The 14,866-nt window shown below is 23.5% G+C and overlaps 5 protein-coding genes across 13 annotated transcripts in view; 1 reads left to right on the top strand and 4 right to left on the bottom strand.

Moving 5' to 3' along the window:
• Window positions 1–15, bottom strand: part of LOC126854219 (uncharacterized) — a 3,229-nt gene extending 3,214 nt beyond the window's left edge. Inside the window, exon 1 of the mRNA XM_050600739.1 lies at window positions 1–15. This exon is cut by the window's left edge and continues 110 nt beyond it. The gene's annotated coding sequence lies outside the window, so the exon portion shown is untranslated.
• Window positions 1–14,866, top strand: part of LOC126849519 (protein sprint) — a 186,554-nt gene that overhangs the window by 46,498 nt on the left and 125,190 nt on the right. The window lies entirely within an intron of this gene.
• LOC126851405 (uncharacterized) lies at window positions 3,231–6,643 on the bottom strand. 2 transcript variants are annotated; one of them, XM_050595354.1, is made up of 5 exons: window positions 6,226–6,643; window positions 5,553–5,637; window positions 4,863–4,912; window positions 3,617–3,731; window positions 3,231–3,428 (listed from the first exon to the last, which is right to left on the bottom strand). In XM_050595354.1, the coding sequence occupies exons 1-5, from the start codon at window positions 6,265–6,267 to the stop codon at window positions 3,346–3,348; spliced, it is 375 nt and encodes a 124-aa protein (XP_050451311.1). In that variant the 5' UTR covers window positions 6,268–6,643; the 3' UTR covers window positions 3,231–3,345. The 2 variants fall into 2 exon arrangements, with proteins under 2 accessions (XP_050451311.1, XP_050451301.1); XM_050595344.1 differs by having other exon boundaries at window positions 3,614–3,731; window positions 6,226–6,635.
• Window positions 7,269–10,701, bottom strand: LOC126851418 (uncharacterized). Of its 2 annotated transcripts, XM_050595381.1 has the most exons (6): window positions 10,583–10,701; window positions 10,310–10,485; window positions 9,431–9,515; window positions 8,734–8,783; window positions 8,155–8,257; window positions 7,269–7,538 (listed from the first exon to the last, which is right to left on the bottom strand). In XM_050595381.1, exons 2-6 carry the CDS (start codon window positions 10,349–10,351, stop codon window positions 7,447–7,449), a joined length of 372 nt encoding a protein of 123 aa, XP_050451338.1. In that variant the 5' UTR covers window positions 10,352–10,485; window positions 10,583–10,701; the 3' UTR covers window positions 7,269–7,446. The 2 variants fall into 2 exon arrangements, with proteins under 2 accessions (XP_050451338.1, XP_050451347.1); XM_050595390.1 differs by having other exon boundaries at window positions 10,310–10,632.
• Window positions 11,130–14,844, bottom strand: LOC126851375 (uncharacterized). Of its 3 annotated transcripts, none has more exons than XM_050595286.1 (6): window positions 14,044–14,844; window positions 13,312–13,412; window positions 13,060–13,148; window positions 12,529–12,640; window positions 12,331–12,401; window positions 11,130–11,320 (listed from the first exon to the last, which is right to left on the bottom strand). In XM_050595286.1, exons 2-6 carry the CDS (start codon window positions 13,385–13,387, stop codon window positions 11,303–11,305), a joined length of 366 nt encoding a protein of 121 aa, XP_050451243.1. In that variant the 5' UTR covers window positions 13,388–13,412; window positions 14,044–14,844; the 3' UTR covers window positions 11,130–11,302. The 3 variants fall into 3 exon arrangements, with proteins under 3 accessions (XP_050451243.1, XP_050451234.1, XP_050451252.1); XM_050595277.1 differs by having other exon boundaries at window positions 13,312–13,393; XM_050595295.1 differs by having other exon boundaries at window positions 13,312–13,388.

Raw genomic sequence — 14,866 nt, 5'->3', positions numbered from 1 at the left:
ACTGCGATGTGTCCACGCAGTGAGCGATATATATATATAGTGATTGTGAAATTAATATAAAACTAATAAAGATGATATGAGTTTATAAGGAACAGGTTGCCTCAGGGTTTTCCATAAAGTCTTCTTGGCCGTCTAATTACAATATTAACGAAATGTTAATTTGCTAACGACTCATCGAAAACGAGCAAAAGGCGAAGAAAGATGACTTATTATTCATATAAAAGATTTCTGAAACTTTCTCGTTAGAAAAAAACAAGTTTTGAGGTTTGAACGCATTCCCTTAAGTGGAGGAATATAGCGAAATATTTATTTAAAGAGAATATTTCTTATAAATGACTTTTACTATCATGAGAGAGAGATGCGTATAATTAAACAGAAACAAATTATAATTGATATAATTAATAATGCACATTTGATAATGACCAAATATTTTAATTTGTTATTTTTTTAAATTTTAAAAATTCACAAATTCGATTATTTACAAAGATTTTCTTTTTTACATTGCAATATATCAATGTTCTTAGCAGTACCTATTTATAAAGATTTGTGATTAATAACACAGGTCGACAAAAAAAATTTTTCTCAAGTAACTCTAATCAGAGTAGATCCAAATTGCTCCATCATGTCAAGTTTTGAAGTTATTGTTGATTATTTATCTTAAAATTCAAAACAACTTTAAAATCTTTCGTCGACCTGGGAAAAAATTTTTTAATAAATAATTTTAATTAGAATAAATGTTTCTTATAGATTTTTGATCACAAAAACAATGCCGCAAACCAAATTGTTCCAAAGTTATTTTGAATTTAAAAAGAAAGCTGATTTCTCTTAAAAAATTAAAAAAAATTTTAAAACCTGACATGCAGCAATTTGGTTTGCGGCATTGTTTTATATTTATATTATACATATAATACATATACATATAAGTACTAAATATATATATATATATATATATATATATATATATATATATATATATATATATATATATATATATATATATATATATATAATATTATATATAATATAATATTATATATAATATATATATATATATATATATATATATATATATAATATTAATTTATAAGACACGGAATTCTTCTATGTTATCTTCTATATGGCATCTTTCTTTCCTTATTGGGCTATAAAAGATTACAATACTAATGATTATAATTAAAAATTTTGAACTTTAAACTTTGTTGTAAACTCAGGGACTTATTTTGTAACTTTTAATGATGTCATTATATGTCATTGTGCAACTAAAACGTATCGAAAAACAGCTGCGCAATGACACCTAACGATATCATATTAAAAGTTACAAAATAAGCCCTTTAACGATAAATCATTTACATGTAATCATTATTGATGTCACATTCGCTATTTACAAATCGATGAACGAATATTTTAAAACAGAAGCGATATAATTCTTATTGTTAACCATATTTTTATTTTACATACAACTCAAATTACAAATGAATATACATAGGTTTGAGAAAAACCTACATCAAAAAAGCTGTAAAAAATAATTGAATAAATCAGAAACTACATAAATATTTAGTGTTTTTTAAATAATAAATATGAAAATCGAAGAATTATACAATATTATTACGATAATTAAACATTTATTTAAGACACTTATAAAATATTATTTTGATTATGTATAATGTTTAGGAAAGGTATAGAAGTATGGTTTGTTATTGTGAAATATTTAATCCGAAATATTATGAATATTTTATTTGTTGTTTTTTATTTACGCCAATGGTCAATACGTGTACGATGAGTATACGAAAGCTTTCGTTCTGCTATTCTTCGAATATTTTAAGGTTCACAAATTCGATTTTCGTAAAAGTCTTTCTTTCTTATATTGCAGTGTATCGATGTCACTAACAATATTTATAAGGATCAGTTAAGAATTGTTGGTTCAACAAATTGTTTGTGATTGCCCGATGAGATACATGTGATAAATACTCAATGATTAATTCGATTGGATTGTTGATAAAAATACGTGTTATTAATACATTTAAGCACATTTAAGGACTTTGATAATAAATGATGATAATAATTGTGGCAATATGCACGTTTGATGATGATGTAATCAAATTCAGCTGCAGATACGCGTGATAATGCATTGCATTAGTTCGCACACAAATGCGCAATTAACTATATTAATGTTGTCCAGTTTGCGTTATATGCAAAATTTTTTATTATATCGAAATGTATATATATTTTGAAATATCATGAATTTTCGTTATTAAAAAATTATTAAGTAATGAAAGCGTAATAAAGCTTATGAATCGAGATAGAGCATGATCCAAATATTTTTTCGAGAAAAAGATTGAAAGGAGAACGAAAAGTTAAGATATTATAATGCATTATATTTGTTTAATTAATATATATTTGATACATTTCTGATAATTTCAACCGATTTTGGAAATCTATGGCAAATGCAGCAAATACGTATTGCATACTTTATTGCAATACTTCTCTAATAATTAATCTCTAATCCGAAATTGTGCCTAGAATTATACATTTATAACAAAATTGTTTCTAAAATTATTCAAACGCGCTGAAGAAACGAAAAAAATATCTTGACTGAAAAAAAAGAATGAATTGTAAAACTGAGAACTTTGTGAACTCTAGAAAGATTTTAAAAAATTTTACTTTGTATGAAAATAAGAAAAACTTTTATAGAATATTAATTTTTAAAAAAATATACAAGATTTTGTGGTGGCGTAATATATATTTTACATTTTTTATTAATTTATTAATTTATTAATTTTTTTTTAAGAAGGTTTTTTTAAAATCATTGATGGATTGTAACGCTGTTCGGATTAGCAGCGAACTAGTTTATCTTTATGCTTAATTATCGCATTAGTTTTCGCTCAATTATTTTGAAAAATAGCTTATTATAGTAAATTTTTGTAACTCAAAAAAGATAGCGAAATTCGTATAAAGTAACATTTGCACAATTATGTGTACATGAAAACTTATTTTTTTTGTGATTTAGAATGCGAAATCTATGATAAACAACGCATCTAATTTTTTTTAACAATAAAAATGTTTTAAACAATATTTCGTAATTATACCATAAGGAAATTTATTTCTTCTTTATTTTATGAATTATGTAATAAATAAAAACATAAAAAAATGATTTGATCATTTGAATTAATTAAAAACGTTCTTATAAGAAAAGAAATTACTTTTTATTGTTAAAGCTTGATATTGAAAAATAAGCAACAAAATGAAAATTTTATTTGAAATACGACATTTCTACATAATTACTATTTTTATAAATATTTAATATTTTTATATAATTATATTGATATAGTTTTTTTTCTATGACAGTTAGCCAATAAGCGCTACCATTGGTGCTGCGCATTCTATGATTCTCATTGTATTCTCATGGTTGTTTCTTCCAGGTACATTTCCTGAAATTACAGATATTCTATTATGTTTTATCTCACAAGTTATTGCACTTTCAATGTATGCTACATTAACACATTAAAGATTATAATATAGTAATTTTTTGGTATTACATATAAAATTATATATTATATATTTCTCTATATATAATTGAATAATAATAATAATATACGTATACAATGTTGATTACCACGATTGAAACAAGATTCAAATTGGTTTTGCGCTTGTCTCAATTTATTTGGATCGGAGATGAAATCCCCTAAATGCCTTAAAGTCCCATACTTATTTAGCATACCCAGCTCGTTTATCTATAATCAATAAGATATATACACATATATACAGAATGTCCCATATATCCCGTATCACATCTCGTGTGCAGATAGAGCAGATGAAACCGAGAAGAAAAGTCCTTTACCATTTTGCGATTTTCATAACAATTATTGAGAAATTAATTAAAAAAGATACTTTATAGTATCTTTGTAATTTAACCACGTATTCTTAGGAAAAACATTAAATCAATATTGAAATATATCGAAATTCTCTTTTTTCCGTGATGCCGATTGGTTCGTTTGTTATTTGCACATTTAAATCTGTTTAAACAGACGGTTGTTCAGAGACCTAATAATCAATAATCTTTTGTACGATTTCAAAGATTGCAAATCGCTGTGTGAAAAAAATTATAAATTGCTTAATTTAAATAATTATCTCGTACTAAATGATTATCACACACATAAGTTATGTATAACGTGTTTATATTTATTTATATATAATTGTATAAATGTAAGTGTTATTATAAAACCTTGAGTTTTGACGAAACTTAGGATTTACACGTAAATTCCAAGATTTGTTGTCGACCCGCTCTCATAAAAATATATTATAATATTATATTAATTATTTATATATTATTATAATATACTGTACTTTTATGCATTGATAAAATATTTTTTTTATAAATTTTTGCATTTTTGTGGTTTATCAAATAGTATAAAATATAAAAAAAATTAATGCCGTGCATGTAACATGCATTTTATATTTTAATATTTGTTTAATGCAAAAAATAAAAAAAAAAAAATGAAAATCTATGATTGTATAAAAATTATTTAAATTGTATATAATTAAAGTGTGCTATTTTCATAAGACTGGACTTTCCTTAATTTTCGCTTAATAATACATAATAGAACAACAATTTTTTCTCGTTATCCGTTACGTAAATCTCTGCGATTGGAACGTATTATTTAAGTTAAAGCTAATCTTTAATAAAAAAAGATCAAACGTGAAATATTAATGCTAATTTTATGCTAATAACTAAGGCAGGCAATAATTTACATAATTTTTGTTTTTCATTACTTTGAGATTCAAATACTTTAATTATTATTTACTATTGATTTGATCTTTTTTGTTAATTTTAAAATAATTTTCTTATGTGTAAATATACATACCAAACCGTTTCGACGCAATACACATTCAAGCACATTAGGACTAGGTTGATCTGTAAAACATACAAGTTATAAGTGATATAATATATGCATATATTACTTAATATATAGTTTGTGTAACAATTATGTTTATAAATGAAATATATATATAAACTCGAATACACATCGCTTATGTAACGTTGTATCTTTTTCAAAGTATCTTTTTTCGTGGCTGAACATTTATTGCAATAATTAATAATTAATTTCACCATCAGAAGCACTCTAGAAATTGTTCTATTAAAATATCATTGAGGATATCGATCGAAATGTTTTTTTTTCGATAAAATAAATATTTACACTACGTTGAAGTGACGGCACACGATATTATTTTTTTCTTTTGTTCTTTTGATACTTATAATAATTAGAATTTGAATGAATCGATGATTAAGATGGATCACACTTCGAAGTTTTAAAAAACGAGATTAATAGCATTTATTTTGTAAGTTTTATACACACATCATTCGTGCATTCAATATTTTGATTGTATTTAATTTATTTGGTTGAAAAATAAAAAGAATTTTAGTCATTTTTATGATTTATTAAAATTTCACAATTGTGTAATTTAATTTTTATCTCATTCAACAGATGCGACAAATTTTTTTTATCCACTTAGCATATGCTAATATGCATTAAATTGTAATATGCAACACTCACTGGGCAAATGTAATTGGTTAGCGCAGTTTGTCATCTCCGAATAGAATATCTGTACTTTTTGAACGTTGGCAGTATAGACGATAGTCTAGAAAAAATGTAAAGGAAAATCAATTGAATGTCCAGTATAAAGAAATAATTCTATTTTGAGAAGTAATTAAATATAATTGCGATAGCCATAGTTTTCTTAATGTTGCACAACATTATCGATGACATTATTGACATCAAATTTGCAATTCGCAAATGATTTAACGAAAAGATCAAAACAGCAGCGAGATTTATTGTTAATCATATTTGTATTTTATACATAGTTCAAATGAATTACAAATGAATGTATATAGATTGAGAAAAATTTATGTAAAAAAGACTTTAAAAAGAGATAATTGTTTAATAAATATGTGCATATTAGTTTTTAAAATAATTATTTAACAAATTAGTTTATTAATTGAATATATTATATTATAAAATATCAAATCAGAAAAACAATAAAAATTATAATATTAAATATAAAAAATGAAAAATTATATAATATTAGGATAATTAAATATTTGTTTAAGACGTTTATAAAATATCGTTACAATTTTATATAATATTTAAGAATGATATAGAAGAGTTCGTTATTGGAATATTTAATTCGAAATATCATGAATATTTTGTTCGTTATTTTTTTACTCACGGTAATGGCCAGTATGTATATGACGAGTATGGAAGTCTTCATCCTGCTATTCTTCGAGTATTTTAAGATTCACAAATTCGATTTTCGCGAAAGTTTTTCTTTCTCACATTGCAGTATCGTCGATGTTGCTAATGGTATTTATAAGAATGAGCTAAAAATTGTTGGCCCAATTGTGATTATCTGATGAGAGAAATGTATGTGATTAATCAAAAATGTTGTTAGTTCGATTGTTAGACTGTTGAGAGAAATACGTGTGATTAGTCGCACGTTTAAGCAGGAGTTGATAATAAATGTGCCAATATGCACGTTCGATGATGTTATAATCAAGTTTAGCTACAGATACATGTGATAATTCGCTGCATCAGCTTGCACACAATGTGCAATCGACTACGATTAATGGTGTTCAGTGTGATTATATGCAAAATTTTGTATTGTACCAAATGTGTGTATATATACTATATTGTGTATATATACTATATTTTATATATATATATATATATATATATATATATATATATATACTTCAAACTATCATAAATATTTCCGTTATTATTGTAAATTATAGTAGGTCACAAAACTGAGTAATAAAGTATAATGTATATGAATTAGAATAAATGATATATGTATTAATATGATATATTTCTGATAATTTTAATCGATTTCGGAATTTAATGGCAAATCTAACAAATACGCTTTGCTGCAATTATTCTTTAGCAATTTTGATAAGATAAGCCGAAATTGTTTTTAGAATTATCCACTTATAACAAAATTTTTTCTAAAATTATTTAAACGCGCTGAAGAAGCGAGAAAAATATTTTCATTGAAAAAAGACAAACTTTAAAAATGAAAATTTTGTAAATTTTAGGAAGATGTAAACAAATTATAGAAGTTATCTTATTATAAGAAATTTTAAGTCCTTTAAAATTATGGAAAAACTTGATAAATATATATATATATATATATATATATATATATATATATATATATATATTAAAATGAATGTATCTATTGAAAATTTGATGCTGTAAAATAATATTGGAGAGTTTAAAGTGAAAACTTTTTATTTAAAGCAATATTTTCCCATAACTATTATTTTTGTATATGTATTAGATATAGCTGTAACTATATACACATTATACAATTATTATAGATATTTTATATGTAGATATATTTTTTTTATGATAATTTTTGTGGCGATTTCTTCTGTTTAGACTAGTTTGTTTAGTAGTTTTTTGTAAGTGTTAATAGCTTGAATCGAATGCATTGTATGGCTGCAAGGGTTTTCTTATCGTTGCTTTCTTCTCGATTTTGTCCTATTAGAAAAAAAAAGTCCATTAGTATCTAACATATTAACATATAATTTTAATATATATCACATTAAAGATTCAATGTAATAATTTACATCACATATATAATAATATATATTGTATACATATAAATATAAATAAAATATATATAATATATATATATATATATTTTTTTTATTTAATTATATATAATATAATATAATGTGTATGTGTGTATGTGTGTGTGTGTGTGTGTGTGTGTGTGTGTTGGTATGTATAATTTTAAAATAGTTGTAAATAAATTAATCATTTAAAAATAATTAGTTAAATAATAAATTAAATAATAAAATAATTAAATTATAATATTATGTACATGAAGATTTTTGTGGAGATATTTATACACATAGGAATCAATGAATCTCTTTCACTAAAAAATGTTAGAGGCTAATATTTCTGAAACTAAAAGAGATATGAAATTCTTATTTTCCAGCAACTGTAACTACAGTGCGAAGTTTCAATTTTATGTCAAATACCCGCTTTGATATCCTGTTTAGTTTCAGAAATATTAGCCTGTAACACTTTTAATGATTTACTCTGCATATAGATAAAGAATATGAAAAATAAAATAAAATATGTCGATTACCGTAATCGATACAAGAAGAAATTTGCTGTAATTGTTGATCGGAAATGATATTATCGAAATATCTTAAAATCTCATCTTTTTTCAGCACACCTTGTTCGTCGATCTAGAATCAATAAAACATTTTATATTTTTGTATAGTGCGATCTATAGTAAATAATTTAATATTTATATATAAAATTTATAAACTGTAAAACTTAATATTTATTTTACACAGAAATATTTAAAAAAATATTTGATTATTTATAAAAAATATTTTATACAAAACATTTAAAATGTATATATTAAAATATACTATTCTCTCGATTTGAACATTAATTTTCCTATAATTACTTCAAGGAAGAAATTTTTTTCTATTATCTGTTACGTCAAATGTAATTTTTACTATTAGAACATGTTATATAAATTTTATTAAAATTTTATAACTAATGATTAAAACAGGCTAATGTTTAATAATTTTTATAATTATTTTTTTTTATTATTTTAAGAGTCGATAACCTTATATATAGTTGTCATTTAATATTCATTTGATAATTCTTTTGATTAATTGGGAATTAATTTTCTACGCATAAATATACATACCAAGGAATTGTTTTCGAACATACACTTGATCACATGGACACTGAGTTCTTCTACAAAACACAAAATCATATAAATGTGACAATATGTAACTTGATATATAGCCAGATGATTAGGAATTTTTTGTAATAACTAAAATACTCATTACTTAAAGGAAGGAGAGTATTGAGGAATGTATTAGACTAATGTTTTAGATAAATGTGAGTTTACAAAATTAAACACAATTGTTTCTATTTTCTACAATATTTAATCTCATTTATACACCTATACTAATATAATTTTTCCTTTAAATATTTTAATATATCAATTTTTTACTTTTTTGAAATAGTATTAAGAAATAAAAGGCACATTTTTATCTCATTTCTATTATCTAATTTATTGTCACGATTGGAAAAAATATCTGTGAACTTAATTTTCGAAAAATGCAACACAATAAAATTTTAAAATATAGAATAATATATAAAATAAAGTTTTAAAATATAAAAAGTGCGATTTTGATTATTACATAAAAAAAAAATTAATTAATTTTTAAAATAGATAATAAATACATTTTTGGTTTAGTTCTATCTAACGTAAATGATTAATTGAAACGATTTTGAAACTGTGAATTCGATTTTCAATTTTATTTGCGATAGACGCGACAAATATTTCGTATCGGTTTAGCATATACTGTTTTTTAATCGTAATATTTTATACTTACTGGGCAAATTCAATGTATCGGCACATGTTACGAGATCATCGCCGAATTTCTGTACTTTTTTGACGTCATCGGTATAAACCATAGACTTGGAGAAAAATGTGTAGAAAAATTAATTTAATTTTTAATATAAAAATAAGTAAATTTATTTTGAGAAATAGTTAAGTAGAATTGTGTTATATCAATAGGTTTAATGTTGCATAATACTTTCGATAACATTATTGCTATCAGAATCGTCATTCACGAATTGATTGGAAATTGAAATAGAAGCAAGATATTTTTTGGCGAATATACGAATTATATATATATATATATATATAAAATTATAATAGAATTTATATATATATATATATATATATATATAATACTAAATTTATATATATATATATATATATATATATATATATATAATTTAGAATATATATATATATATATATATATATATATATATATATATATATATATAAATTTGAGAATTTATATAATAAAAATCTTTTAAAAAAGAGTTTTTAGTTTTTTGTGATAAAAATAAACATATATTTTTAGTCTCTAAAATAATTACTTAACAAATTAGCTTCTTAATTGAATATATTATATTATAAAATATGTATTAAATTCAAATCTAAATAAAAAATAATTTAATTTTCAAATACTAAATATAAAAGTCTTTCAAATACTAAATATAAAAAGAAATAAACAATCATGAAAAATTATTATATTTATTAAATACATTTGTTAAATACATCTGTTAAAGACGATTTTTTATCAAATATTAATATGATTTTGTTTAATATTTAAGAATGATGTAGAAGTACGCTTCATTGTTTAAATGCCTAATTATTATCGAAATATGAATGTTTTATTGATTGACTTTTTACTCACAGCAATAGTCAATACACACGCGATGAGTACAAGAATCTTCATTCTGCTGACTTTTGTATATTCTGAGAAATTCACTTAATTCTTTTCTCACTTAAATCTTTTCTCTTCGATAGACTTTCTTCCTTGCACTGTGTGATGTGTCCACGTAGTAAGCGGTATTTATAGCGATTGTGAAACTAATATAATAAAGATCGTTTATAAGAAAGCAGAGTCTTTTATAAAGTCTCGTTGACCCGATTGTAGTATTATTGGACTATCTTTAAATTTGCTTACCAAGAACGAGCAAGAGCGAGTAGAGGTGACTTAATATCAAAGCATTCTGAAACTTTCTTGCTAGAAAAAATAAGCCTTGAGATTTTGACGCATTCGCTCGAATGGTGGGAGAATATAGGAAAATATTTATTCGAGGAGAATGTTTCTCTTATAAATGACCTTTACTATCATGAGAGAGAAATACATATGATTAGTCGCATGTTTAAACAGAAACAGATGATGATGTGGCAATATACGTTCGATAATGATCAACAGTCAAGTTCAGATTATTTTTATAACACTGCACGCTGCACATATGCACAATCGGCTGCATTAATAGTGTTCAATGTGTTTATATTTAAGTAAGCTTTTTCATTTTATTGACATTTATATATACTTTGAAAGATGATATTTGAATATTTTTATTACTGAATTAAACTGTCACAATTAAACTGCGTGTTTTAAAACATAATATCTGAATTAAATATAATTTATGATTTAAGTATTTTCTCGAGAAAAAAGTTTAAATATAAAAAATTAAAATGTTTAAATATAAAAAATGAAGACATATTATGACGCAATATTTATTTAATTAATATACATTTGATACATTTGAAATCATTTCTGTCAATTTTGGAATGCATATTCTGCTGTAATGGAGTCCTCCTCTTATTTCGACTGGTTGAGCCAAAATTGTTTTCAGAGTTATCCAAGTACGCTGAAGAATCGAGGAAGATATCATCACGGGAAAAAAACGAGCTGTAAAAACGAGATTTTTAAGCGTTCTAGAAAAAATTTTATAAATGTTAAAAAATTTTATTTTACAAACTAAAAATGTAATATATTTGATTCTGAAAGAAGAATTTTATATTTTTATATACATATAAATTCTAAATAAGAATAATTTTCATATAATATTAATTTATAAGATAAGCAGACAGGATATTTTCTCATATATTGTGTGGCAATTTTTTTTTCTTTTTATATTAAAAAGGATAAATTAAAGCACAAAGTCAAAATTTTGAATAAGTTTGAACTGATCTCTGTTGTAAATATAATAATTAAACACACATTCTTATCTCATTAAAATATCGATGTAAACCAGATTATCGTGAATTATCGTGAATATTTGTTATCCAATAATAATAGATTTTTGAACTTAAATGGTAACGCGGCAAACTCTTAATTGCTTATTATATTGCCATTAATCTATTAATTTAAGTGTATTTAAGAAATTAAATTAAATTAAATTCGACTTTAATTTAATGTATTATTAAAAAATTTCATTATGCATTAGCGTTTCACATTATATACATAATATATGCAGATTAATTACTATTAGCAAAGTTAATTAGAAATTATTGTGCACAAAATATACAGTGCTCGTTTTTATTCTTCAGTAAAAAGCGCTTTGTTTTATGATGATAATAAAGTTCAATTCAAATTATTAAATTTAAGTTTCATTGCTTAGACATGTACTTCATTTTCTTTAATTAAAAAAATAATAGAGAATAATTCTCTCCTTTATGGAATATGTGATATAAAAAGAAAATAAAATAAAGTTTTTATACTGTTTCATACTTAAAAATTTTATCGATTAGAGATCATCAAGAAAAGAGATTTTTGTAACGAATTGTAAAATGAAATAAAAATTTATAATATTGATTTTTTTCTTATCTCATTTTTTCTTGTTTAATATTTAGAATCGCAATCTCTACCATATTGTTATGAAAAGATATATGAAATGATTATTTGATTGTTAATATTACCGTTGAATCATATTCGTAAATGCATTTAATCAATTCGTATGCTAATTCACATCCTTCTATCTTCTTCGATACTGTAAATAAAAAAAAATAGTAACATTAAACATTATGAGAAAATTTATTGACATCTAAAACATCTTAAAATATAACTACATTTATTTAAAAGTATTTTATATAAATAATTGTGTGTGTTCTGCTTACTGGTTGGCTGACAATGTTCGATTCCTTTCATAACAGGATTTACAAGATCTTCGTTTAACATGAGCTGCGCTATATTGACGAGTGCCTTCTCTATTATTTGATCATTTTTCATCTGCAAAGGAAACAAAGATAAATTATATTTCTTTAGATCTCTGGAATTATTTTTAAGATCGTCAATGGATACATTATGTCGAGTAAGAAATTATTTTTTTCCTGGAAGCACAGATTTTAATTAAGTACAGATTTTTTTGCGTGTAAAATAATTCTTTTTAATCAAAATCAATCAAGTTTATCTAGCAAAAAATTCACATTGTTTGACTGATATAAATAATTGTTTTATTGCTTCAGAGAAAGAAATATCGATATTCTTGAATTTTTCGAAGCAATAAAATCATTCTCATTGTAAATATATCTTGTCTCAGTATTGTTTTTTTCAGTTAAACGGTTTAAGAACAAGATTATTAAGAATGTGATAAAAACATTACGAATAAAATAAAAACATTAAGAATAAAATATTGAAATTTTACTTACGACTTTTGTCATCAATAGTAAGCACTTGTAATAACATTGCAGTTTTCGGTCGGGTACAAAGTTACCGTTGTTCGCATCATCAATCATCTCTATGCACAAATAGAATTGAAGTTTTATTATTACTACAATTTATGTTCATTTTATATTTTCGCTATTTTTTTAATGATTTATTTTTAATCTGTATCTATTTTGTAATATAGACACACATATGGAATATAGACATCCGTAAGATTAGTTTCTTTTGATACATACTTGGATTGACGCTAACCCTTTCGATGCAGACCTCTTTCACCGGCAGCAGAGCTATTCTAATATCTTCTAAGGACATTCTTTTCTATGCAAACGAAAATGTCCTAATGATGATCGGAAAGATAAGAAATATCTTAATATCTAAATTAGTTTTTAAATTGATCAAATAAATGCATTAATAAATCTACCCTTTAATTTTGTATATAAAATAATCTAAAAATGATGACATAAAATTTTATTAATATTTAGTTATATATATATATATATATATATATATTTTAAACTTTTTCTAATCGCTGACATTTGGAATAAATTTAACATTGTTTAAAAGAGTGAGCTTTTAATTATTTTGGATAATATGTGGAAAATTACATATTAAAAGAAGATAGCAAAGAAATATTAAAAATTGAGAAAGAAAATGCTTTAATGTGTTTCATGAGTAAAACATTATTTTTTTTACATTTTCATATTTTGGAGATATAAGAGAAAAATTTTTATATTAAATTTTTGATGTTGCTTTCCGATTATTGTTTGAATTGTGTAGATAAAAATGAATTGTATAAATAAAAACAGCGCAACATTTATTTATTTTTAATATTGCGTGTGAAAAACATTATTAATTTGTATTAAATATAATAAAATATAATATATTGTGAATATAATTTTTTAAATTCTTCTGGCTTATTCACTTTAGTGCAATTATGCGCATTTATCTTAAAATTTTATAAAACTTACACTCTCTGTATTCTGCAAATTTGTCATTAGCACTAATGAGATGAAAAAGCTCACACCAACACCTTTCATCTTTACAATTAGTCGTTATTTCTGTTTTTTTGTTAATTTGTTGGAACTTTTTTTCTCCTCGATATGAGTCTTGGATCCGCAACTGGATTAGATTTTTGCAAATCGCGTGCAAAATACGTTTGTCTACTTTTATATACGGAAATAAAATGAAAACCTAGGGGGAGAACCCTCAATTTGAAGATTTCTTAAGGTGGCATATCTTAATATGTCTAAATTGCTGTGTTGGTTGACATAATTAGCGATATTAACGCTAATAGTGAAACTCAGGGTCTTATTATCATTTCCAAAGGTCAGATGATTACTACACTCATTGTGCAAGTGCGCCATTGATGCCAGTCTCGGGATTATGCATTCGGGATGATGCAAGATATACACGGAAGTAAATTTCCGAGAAAATTTCTGGGAAAAACATGAAGATAAGATTTTCTTAGAAATTGCATGTTTACATTTGAGATTAACTAGATTTTTTAGCAGTTGTAACATTTACTTTTTATCTTCCGTTTTATCTATTTATTTGTGATTATCATTTTTCTACAACAATTAATTCTTTTTTTCTCAACGTTTGTATGCATTCCAAGTTTTATCTTCGTAGTTAAATATTTAGTAAATATTAATTGTTGATAAATGTACATATGTATATGTCTGTTTAATATATATATATATATATATATATATATATATATATGTACATGTATATATGTATATGTGTGCAATTTGGTATTTGATATTGATTGAATTTTTTGTATATTTATTA

This window comes from Cataglyphis hispanica, chromosome 1 (genome assembly GCF_021464435.1).
Source record: "Cataglyphis hispanica isolate Lineage 1 chromosome 1, ULB_Chis1_1.0, whole genome shotgun sequence".
NCBI classification, from domain to species: Eukaryota; Metazoa; Arthropoda; class Insecta; order Hymenoptera; family Formicidae; genus Cataglyphis; species Cataglyphis hispanica.
This window is presented reverse-complemented; position numbering and strand designations above follow the sequence as displayed.

Coding starts and splice junctions, on each gene's coding strand:
- LOC126851375 (XM_050595277.1), bottom strand. CDS start 14,112: ATGAAAGGTGTTGGTGTGAGCTTTTTCATCTCATTAGTGCTAATGACA. Junction 13,394..14,043: donor ATTTGCAGAATACAGAGAGT/GTAAGTTTTATA, acceptor TCGTTTGCATAG/AAAAGAATGTCCTTAGAAGA. Junction 12,641..13,059: donor TACTATTGATGACAAAAGTC/GTAAGTAAAATT, acceptor TTTCCTTTGCAG/ATGAAAAATGATCAAATAAT.
- LOC126851405 (XM_050595344.1), bottom strand. CDS start 6,267: ATGAAGACTTCCATACTCGTCATATACATACTGGCCATTACC. Junction 4,913..5,552: donor TAACCAATTACATTTGCCCA/GTGAGTGTTGCA, acceptor TATGTTTTACAG/ATCAACCTAGTCCTAATGTG. Junction 3,429..3,613: donor TGAATCTTGTTTCAATCGTG/GTAATCAACATT, acceptor CTGTAATTTCAG/GAAATGTACCTGGAAGAAAC.
- LOC126851418 (XM_050595381.1), bottom strand. CDS start 10,351: ATGAAGATTCTTGTACTCATCGCGTGTGTATTGACTATTGCT. Junction 9,516..10,309: donor CGTGTGTATTGACTATTGCT/GTGAGTAAAAAG, acceptor TTTTTCTCCAAG/TCTATGGTTTATACCGATGA. Junction 8,258..8,733: donor TGTTCGAAAACAATTCCTTG/GTATGTATATTT, acceptor TATTGATTCTAG/ATCGACGAACAAGGTGTGCT.